This window comes from Ctenopharyngodon idella, chromosome 22 (assembly GCF_019924925.1).
Source record: "Ctenopharyngodon idella isolate HZGC_01 chromosome 22, HZGC01, whole genome shotgun sequence".
Lineage (NCBI taxonomy): Eukaryota > Metazoa > Chordata > Actinopteri > Cypriniformes > Xenocyprididae > Ctenopharyngodon > Ctenopharyngodon idella.
Window position 1 is genome coordinate 25,439,368 of NC_067241.1, and position 9,435 is coordinate 25,448,802.

The 9,435-nt window shown below is 37.9% G+C and overlaps 2 protein-coding genes across 2 annotated transcripts; both read left to right on the forward strand.

Annotated features, from left to right (window-relative positions):
• Positions 1 to 813: 813 nt before the first annotated feature.
• krt18a.1 (keratin 18a, tandem duplicate 1) lies at positions 814 to 4,715 on the forward strand. Its single transcript, XM_051880084.1, has 7 exons — positions 814 to 1,341; positions 2,906 to 2,988; positions 3,081 to 3,237; positions 3,329 to 3,493; positions 3,596 to 3,721; positions 3,859 to 4,079; positions 4,217 to 4,715. The coding sequence occupies exons 1-7, from the start codon at positions 913 to 915 to the stop codon at positions 4,329 to 4,331; spliced, it is 1,296 nt and encodes a 431-aa protein (XP_051736044.1). The 5' UTR covers positions 814 to 912; the 3' UTR covers positions 4,332 to 4,715.
• A 947-nt stretch (positions 4,716 to 5,662) lies between these two features.
• Positions 5,663 to 8,454, forward strand: krt18a.2 (keratin 18a, tandem duplicate 2). The gene is made up of 6 exons (XM_051880085.1): positions 5,663 to 6,110; positions 6,536 to 6,618; positions 6,932 to 7,088; positions 7,215 to 7,379; positions 7,467 to 7,592; positions 7,679 to 8,454. The coding sequence occupies exons 1-6, from the start codon at positions 5,757 to 5,759 to the stop codon at positions 7,898 to 7,900; spliced, it is 1,107 nt and encodes a 368-aa protein (XP_051736045.1). The 5' UTR covers positions 5,663 to 5,756; the 3' UTR covers positions 7,901 to 8,454.
• Positions 8,455 to 9,435: the final 981 nt, after the last annotated feature.

Below are 9,435 nucleotides of genomic sequence, written 5' to 3' on the forward strand. Positions count from 1 at the left end.
AGACGGCCTGCCGAAACACGAAAATCTTTTTTTTCATTTACAGTATGAGCCACACACAAAAAAGAGTCGACAAATTGCAAAACATAATGATTTCTCAATATGAGTGTTTAACAAGTTTGGTTTCCCTGGAAGAGAGTTACTCAATAGTTCCTGCATATTTTCATACTACGTTAGTATATTTGTAATACAAAGATAACAATATCAGTTGTGTGAATAAGTGGTAACCCTTTACAATCATTGTTAACATTAGCAGGTATCACAAACTATCTTTAAACAAATTTAGTCACACTTTAGATTAGGGTCCAATTCTCAATATAAACTACGACTTTTGCCTCAATAAACTTGTAGAATATGATCAGAATAAGGCATTAATATGTGCTTTATAAATACTAATAAACAGCCAATATCCTATTAATATGCATGCTAATAAGCAACTAGTTAATACTGAGAAATGGAAACTAAAGTGTTATCACAAATCTTTACACCATTTATCAATCTAGGTGAATGTCAATTCAGAAATAATATTTTTCATTGTTTCACATTTTTAAAGTAAATCTTTATCAGAGATTTCATATCAAGAATGTATTATATTTTGTAAATAATAGAAGTGCATGTTCTTTTGATTAAAAAAACCCTCAAAAATCCTGATGTGAAGAACATTTCACTCTAATTTCAGAGAGGAAAAATGGAGCCACTTGTAATAACAAACTTCTTAAAGGCATCCAGTCACAGAACCGCAGACTCGAATGTTTCTGCTGTAGGAGGAGCTTGGGGCGGGACTCCTGAAAGCTGTTTGTTCATAAAGCCAGAGAGTGTCCCTCATGCCCTGTGCACTCCTCTGGCTGTGTGTTACTGAGCTCTATCTCTCTCCAGGCCTTCATTCACTCATCTGCTCACTCACTTACAGCAACCATGAGTATGAGAACAAGCTATAGCGTGCGTTCCTCCACCTCCCAGGTGCCGATGTCCCAGATGTCCATCAAGCGTTCCACCAACGTGCCAACTTACCGGGCTGCGAGCATCTACGGCGGCGCCGGAGGTCAAGGAACCCGTATCTCCTCTGCTTCCTACCAAGGTGTCCGCAGTGGAATGGGACTTCCCTCAATGTCCAGCTCCATCCATGTGAGTGCAACCGGAGCCACAGGTGAGATCATGGGCAATGAGAAGATGGCCATGCAGAACTTGAATGACCGTCTGGCCTCCTACCTGGAGAAAGTGAGGTTCCTGGAGCAGGCCAACAGCAAGCTGGAGGTGAAGATCCGTGAGGCCCTGGAGAAGAGAGGTCCTGATGTCCACGACTACAGCCGTTTCCAGCCCATCGTTGATGAGCTGCGCAAGAAGGTTAGTTTGAATGAGTGGGAGAGGGGTACAGGAATTTTATGGCCTCTATAAAGAACTTAATGTGGCAGTCTAATTGTGCTGCTTTGTGTTTATTAACAGTCTAGTGGACATTTATTGGGTTTCAAGACAGAAACTAACAAAACAAAGGCAATTCTTTGTCATTTAAAGGCGGTTTGATTTAAAAGGGTTGAATGAGAGTTTACTGATGGCCAGCACTGATAGGCAGAGAACCAAAAAATAAACTATGGGTGAAACTAAAAAGAGGGGACGTATGGGGGAGGGGGTCTCAGTCTCTACAGGACGACAGTCATAACTTCTGCTTACAGCCGGAATTCTGGTGAATAATCATTTCCATCCTGTATTTATCCTTGTCCTGTTACACATCCAGATGTTTGTTTATTCCCTTGGGATGGAAACTCTGCGATCTCATATGTTTTAGCGTTTGTGTGTGTGTCATAAAATGGAAAAGTCGAGGAAGTTCAGACAGTGCAAAATGCGACCAGCTGTGAGACTTTCTGAAAATGGCAGAGCTACCTTGGAGATATGCCAAGCAAAGCTAGCTATATTCAAGTAATTTGTGCTGTTCTAGATTTTTTTTTTTTTTTTTTTTGAAAAGTTTGAGTTCATAAAGTAGATACTGTCAATGATAAAATGCTGATTAGAGTCAGTTTCACACCAACGGTTTCTTGAAGCTGAAATTTATAGCTAATATGTCACTGATAACTTGGCAGTGTTATCAGAATGATTGATTTTTCATTCATAAGTCACAATGCAGTGAAGTGACAGGTAGATTCAGTTAAAACAATTAAATTCCTATTCCTCAGGGTTTTCTAGAGTCACGAAAGTAAATGGGATTAGCCATGAGATTAACCTGATGAAAAGATTTGGCACTGAAAGTAACATTCCAATTTAAAGGTTCAACACTCAGTGAAGTATACTTTATATATAACAATAATCAATAAAATATATAATATAGAAATAAAAAAAAACAAAAAACAAATAGAACATTTATTTCAATTAAAACATACTAAGCATTTAAGTAGAACTTAGTGCAGATAGATAACCAACACCCCTTAGCATATGGAAAATATAATCTAATATATAATAGTTATAAATATAAATATAATAGTTATTTGTCTCCACCCTTTTCCATCATGCCAGGATATGCTGGCTTGCAGACGTGGAAAGCATTTACGACAAAATACATCAGGTTAGAAAAAACAGGAAATCCAACTTTTCCGCTAGACAACTTAATTTACAACTGTCAGACACCAGATGCTTTTCCAACATGGCTGTTGGTTAATGATTATCCAACGAACTGTGAAGTGGACTTTGTTCTCCAGTATCTCTTATCTAAGCAAATTAAGGCATCAGGGCAGAAGATGGTACTAAAGCTCCAGTGACCATGTGTTTTACACATTATGTACTAAAATTAGCAAATATGTAAAACAGTTAAAGTTAGGTGAGGTTTTCTGTCATAATTAGCCTACACATGCTATTGTTCAGTGGTGGTTTCCTGACTCTTTGGTGTGACTGATTCAAATGGTTTCTGTTTTGGTTGTAGATCTTTGATGCCACCACAAATAATGCCCGTCTGGTGCTCCAGATTGATAATGCCCGTCTGGCAGCTGATGACTTCAGAGTCAAGTGAGTAAAGTCTAACAAACATTTTGACCTCATGGGGAGTTTCCTAGTTTTGACGAGAAACAGTGATCCATTGACCTTTGTTGTGCCTGCAGGTATGAATCTGAGCTGTCCATCCGCCAAGGTGTGGAGGCCGACATTGCCGGCTTGAGAAAGGTCATTGATGACACCAACCTGAACCGCATGAACCTTGAAAGCGAGATTGAAGCCCTCAAGGAAGAGCTCATCTTCCTCAAGAAGAACCATGACAATGTGAGTACACATCTGGCACATTTGGACATCTGGAAACTGTGTCTTATGGGCGTTGCTTTAAGACATATTTTATGGTCTTTCCACCCAACAGGAGGTAATGGAGCTTCGTAACCAGGTCTCCCTGTCAGGAGTGCAGGTGGATGTTGATGCTCCTAAGGGTCAGGATATTGCCCAGATCATGGAGGAGATGAGAGCCAAGTACGAGAAGATGGCTCTGAAGAACCAGGAGGAGTTGAAGGCCTGGCACGAATCTCAGGTATATTCCAAAAGACAATCATTTTCTTGCAATCAAGTCTTGCTAAACACTGTTACGATGCCTTTGTTTTGGGGCTAATGTGACATTTTTTCCTCTCTCTAGATCACAGAGATTCAGGTACAAGTCACACAGAACACAGAAGCCCTCCAGGGTGCTCGTACAGAAGTCAACGAACTTCGCAGACAAATTCAGACATTGGAGATCGAGTTGGAGTCACAGAGGAACCTGGTGAGTTTGTCTTCTTGTACCATTTTCCATTTGGTCTTTTCAATCCTTTAATCATATTTAGCTGTATTTTTTTCATGTCTTGAATTTGTCTTGAGGCTCAAACCTAACTCCTGGGTTCTCTTTGCTTCATTCTCCAGAAAGGATCCCTGGAGGCCACCCTGAGGGATACAGAAATGCGTTACAACATGGAGATCGAGAGTCTCAACACCATCGTCATGCAACTGGAGTCTGAGCTCACAAAACTGCGCAACAACATCCAACACCAGACACAGGAGTACGAGGCTCTGCTGAACATCAAGATGAAGCTGGAGGCAGAAATTGCCACCTACAGGAGGCTTCTCGACGGTGGAGACTTCAAGTAAGTCTTCTTCTGAAAAGCATGCAAAGTTTGCACAGCAGTTAACCATTTGTGTAGCTTTGTTTTAAAACTTAGTGGCTAGATTTGCTGGAGTATTTGTTTTGTGCGGTTGGTAACAAGCATGTTTTCTCCTGCAGGCTCCAGGATGCTCTTGACGAGCAAAAGAAGGTTAAAGTGATGACGGTCACGCAGACGCTGGTGGATGGGAAGGTGGTGTCTTCAAGCACAGAGACCAAAGAGAGGAATCTTTGAACATCAAATTTCAGATCAACCTCCACAACACATCAGAAAAACCTTATGGGCCAATGATAAAATGATCTAAAGACAGGTTGGACTTAACACATTAGATATTTATTTAGTCCGAAGTGCCTTATTGTAAGGGTCTCAGAGCACATATGCAATGAGATTTAACTAGAACATTCCAACACTAATTTAAAACAACAAATGTAACACTTTAATGACTATTAATAGCCAAAAAAGACTGAAAGTCAAAGAACACTATTGAAACTTTATTACATATTTTTGTAATGATAATGATTGTTTATGCCGAATCATTGATTGTCCCATTTCGTTTCTATGCTGTGTTGTTGTCATCATGTCTTGTCTTTTCCAATAAAAGATGACACTTTTATCAAATCTTTGCATTCTGCTTCTGTCATTTAAGTTATATGACAACATTGCTAACAATCTGATGAAAGATAGTTTTGAGACTCAGCTGCCATCATTCTTTGCACCCAGTTTTAGAATAAAACGAGTACTGAGGGTAAAGCACTTAAGTGACAAACTTAGACCTGAAAGGTTTTTTTTATTCAAAATTGTATATAATTAAAATAATAATAATAATAATTGGTGGTTATGTGAAAATTAGAGAAAAAAAACTGGAGAACTAACTAAATGCTGCTTATGTTTTCACAAAAAATCAAGACAGGCAACTGCATTTTACAACCGACTAATAAATAATGTCAGTTGTGATAAGACCCTTTGTTGTCGAAGTCGGTATCTTTGATATTTCAGCCATTGTGATTCAAGAGATATTCATATCATGAGAACCGAAAAATGGGCTTTACTTTGGTAATTCATTCATGGAGACAGCATTCAAGGAGCTCCTATAAAATGTTGCATGAACCAAACAATTTGATACAGGTAGTTCATGTTAGGACTTATTTGAAATAAGATACTCCCTAACTGAAATGAGCTCTAAAAGACATAATACTCAAAAAGTGCCAAGTGAGTGGTTAAAGGGTAGAGATGAAATAAAATTGTCATCATTTACTCATGTTGTTGCAAACCTGTATGAATTTATTTCTACTTCAGAACACAAAAGAAAATACTCTGAAGAATGTTTCAAAAGTGTTTGTCCACACAGCGTCAATGGGGTCCAAAATAGCACTGAGCCCAGTTGATTTTTATTTTACGGACCAAAAAAAAAAAAAACATATATTTTCTCAATAACTGAATTTTCATTCTTGTGAAATATTTTCAGGGGGAGACCTAAGGCTTAATTTCCCAGTTAATAATACCATAGGCAGTGGGTGGGGTGGAAGTCCAGAGTCTACAGATAACAAAAGTGTCTACATCTTGTGAAGTGTAAAACCATAAAAACCTCATACCTCTCAGAACCAGCGGTTGCATCTGATCTCCTTTTCATTAAGATCTCTCTGCAGAAAATTGTGCAAAATGCAAAACTTCAGCGTTCAGAACAAAAGAATATACAGAATGCCGTCAGAGGATCTCAGCATGCTGAGACCCATATTTTACTCTTGGAGAAATGCTGGGAACAGGGGTTCCTATTCCAAGGAGATCTTCGGATCTACCACTGCACAAATGGGGCTAGTTGGAAATGTTGCAAATGAAAAGGAAACCATGCAAATCTTGAATGAACGTCTTGCTTCCTACCTGGAGAAAGTTAGGAGTTTGGAGAAGGCCAACGCCGAACTGGAGGTGAAAATCCGCCAGGTTATGGAGAAAAAAGGTCCAGACGCTAAGGACTACAGTCACTACCAAGCCACCCTTGATAAACTACGCAAAGAGGTAATTAGTACTTCTGTCCACTGAAATATTAGTCTCTAACAATACTGTCCTTTGTAGTATCTCAATATGCATAATTATTTATTTTCCCCATTTTATTACATTTAACCAGATTTGTATTTCTGTGAGGTTGAATGTGAATTTTATAGAGGGTATTAACTGGTTCATCCATTGCACTAAATTATTATCCAACCACATCCACAACAGCTTCTACTACTTTTAAGTTATATTTTTGCTTTAATTTTTATTAATAATGTGGGTTTAATGAAAGGTTTAGTTCAAAGTAATGATCATTCAAAAACTGGACTTTGAACATGTCCTTGAGTAAGGCATATAAATAATTCTTGAGAAGTGGCTCCTTTATATTGGCCTGAGATAATAAACTAACAATAGGCTGTATTGTACCTTTTTTGGTTATGTCCATTTAGATCCTGGAGATGGTTTTAAGCAATGCAAATACGAGCATTCGTATTGACAATGCCAAGTTGGCTGCTGAAGACTACAGGGTCAAGTAAGCTGGTTTAAAAGACACTATAAAATCAAACTCTGTTTTGTACGTTTTATTCCATTTCTTTTAGCTTCGAGGCCATTTATATGTCAAGAACCAAATGTGCAAAAGTTGACAATATAAACTTGTAGCAGACATGTGCATTTAAATTGTACAGTCTTTCTTTTCCAGGGAACATACTGATGAATCACCTTTAGTCAAATTTTTGTCCAATGAAACTGAAACCTCCCTTTAATTCAACCTGCCACCAACTAGCACTATTTAACAAATAATAAAAAGAATAACTCTCATTCTCATTAATGTAATGTTTCTATAGGTTTGAAAATGAATTTCAGCTAAGACAGTCTGTTGAAACAGACATTAATGCACTGAGAAAGATGCTGGATGACATCAATGTGGCACGGCTCCATCTGGAAAATGATGTTGAAGGTTTGAAAGTGGAGCTCATCAGTTTAAAGAAACAACATCAGCTGGTAAATACATTTGATTATATTAAAAATTCATATTAAATTACCATAGATCAGAGAGTGCAGTAGCTCACAAATAATGTATAAAGGGCCCAAAATATAACCCTGTGGTACCTCAAATCTATTTTTCAGGAAGTGTCAGAAATATATAGTCAGATCACCCAGTCAGGAGTGCAGGTGGATGTTGATGCTCCTAAGGGACATGATCTGATTAAGATCATGGAGGAGATGAGAGCGAAGTATGAAAAGATCGCCCTCAAGAACCAGGAGGAGCTCAAAGCCTGGCACGAATCAAAAGTGGGGCATCACTTTTTATTGCAAAGTTTACACTCAATTTCTGTTTTAAAGACAAGAAAGAAGTGTAATTCTCTGTTTTTTGTATAGATCTCTGTTGTGCAGGTTCAAGTGACCGAGAACACTGCAGCATTGAAGGAAGCCAGAACACAAGTCAGTGTGAGCCGCAGGCAGATGCAAACTTTGGAAACAGAGCTGCAGTCTCTGACCGGAAATGTAAGATATTCTGCCCACACACCTTGATGGAGCTTTTCAACATATTAATCATGTTTTTTGTTTTTACTTTTTGCCTTTTCTTACAGAGAGCATCTTTGGAAGAAACCCTTCATGAAACAAAGTTGCGATATGGCATGCAGTTGGAGCAATACAATGGCATAATTTTGCTGCGGGAGTCTGAGCTTAAGCAGCTGCGTGATGACATTCAAAGTCAAACGCTGGAGTATCAGGCCCTGCTCAACATTAAGATGGAGCTGGAAGCTGAGATAGCCACCTACAGGAAACTTCTGGATGGAGAAGATAAATAGTGAGCATGCCTATTTCGCCTTCAGAAAACTTCATCTTGATGTTAAGAAAATATTTTTACATATTTGAGAAAGGATCCAACAAGACAATATTAGAGACAATTGAAAACTGATTTAGACAAAAAAAAGATTACAAGAGCATAAGCCAATATCTCATGAATCAAAACCATTCATAAATACTATGAATATTTTGAATAAAGTATAATCAAAATTCTTTCAGTAGTATTTCTGTTGAATCAGAATTTGAACACATGTTGGAAAGCCACCACTCTCTTAATCGAAACCATACAGTGTATCTCTACTCAAACTATGTTGTTTTATCACTGTCAAAGTTTCAGTTTCTTGTTATGACAAATTGGACCCTTAGGGTCTAATGAGCATTTTGAATATGTCATCACAGTAAAAGAAAACAGTAAGTGGTGTCCAATTCCATTTCCATTTTACAAAAACATTCCAACAGTCATACATAATAACAGAGCAAAATGAAAACAAAATTATGGTCTTGTTTTGTACTTCAAACCATCAACAACTATATAAACCATGCTCTCTTGTCCTCACACGTCTACTTTTTTGTCGTTGATTACACTAATCTTAATTTTTTTTTTTTTCGCCCAGTAAGCTGTTAAAAGAATGATTGATTGCCCTTATCTTTTTGTAGCTAACTCATAGCAATTAATCTTTCTTAGAAATTAGTCCATTGAGCCTGTAAGCATTTTGCCTTCAAGGCATGATGGGTCAGATTTCCAGATGAGAATTTAAGAAGAAACAGAGGAAAACAACTGTGAAGTATCAACTTACAATAATTTCTCTGAGCATTATAAGTTTGAATTTAATGAGAATCCCCCATCAGAAATCCAAGCTTCATGCCATGTTTTCTTTTTTTTTTTTTTATGTGCAAAGGCCCACTTAATATTAGCATCAGTTTTACACAAATCTATGGAGGCAAACCCCATGAACTGACTTGAAAATGAAAAGACCAAGTGGCAGCGCACAGTGACTAAGTATAGAATGTTCCACTGTGGGCCTGTAAAAGCGGGAATTTGCGGCTAACTGTGAAGAACTTTTTCCACTCAAATCCTCCTTCGTCACAGCTGGAGGAGCCTATTCACAGGAAAAGATGGTTGGTTTGCAGACGACGATGTCAACGCAGACATTTGTGGATGGAAAAGTGGAGCTGGTGATCTGCGCAGGCCAAAATGATCCAGATGAAATTTTTTGAGTTATAAAAACACTTTCTTCCAATATGCATAGATATAAAAATCCAAAAAATTTGATCTTAATTTAAATGGACACACTCTAATATAAATCTAGGTCTTTTCACACTTGAAATCATTAACCCTGGGTAAACGAAATTGTTATCTTGCTTCACATTTCACATTGCTCACAACTTACCTGGGGTTAACAATTAATCCCGGGTATTCATAAATTGAAGTTTTACACTGTACATTCCTAATCCCTGGGTTAATGTCCTTTTGGATATGTGCAGTGTCAGTGTTACTGATTGGACGAACTCTCTAGCTCTAGCATTGAGCATCCTT

Excerpts from the sequence above, each read along its gene's own strand:
- krt18a.1 (XM_051880084.1), top strand. The coding sequence starts at position 913 with ATGAGTATGAGAACAAGCTATAGCGTGCGTTCCTCCACCTCCCAGGTG. Across the intron at positions 3,238-3,328 it reads TCAAGAAGAACCATGACAAT|GAGGTAATGGAGCTTCGTAA; the intron begins GTGAGTACACAT and ends TCCACCCAACAG. Across the intron at positions 4,080-4,216 it reads CTCGACGGTGGAGACTTCAA|GCTCCAGGATGCTCTTGACG; the intron begins GTAAGTCTTCTT and ends TTTCTCCTGCAG.
- krt18a.2 (XM_051880085.1), top strand. The coding sequence starts at position 5,757 with ATGCAAAACTTCAGCGTTCAGAACAAAAGAATATACAGAATGCCGTCA. Across the intron at positions 6,619-6,931 it reads GCTGAAGACTACAGGGTCAA|GTTTGAAAATGAATTTCAGC; the intron begins GTAAGCTGGTTT and ends ATGTTTCTATAG. Across the intron at positions 7,089-7,214 it reads TAAAGAAACAACATCAGCTG|GAAGTGTCAGAAATATATAG; the intron begins GTAAATACATTT and ends TCTATTTTTCAG.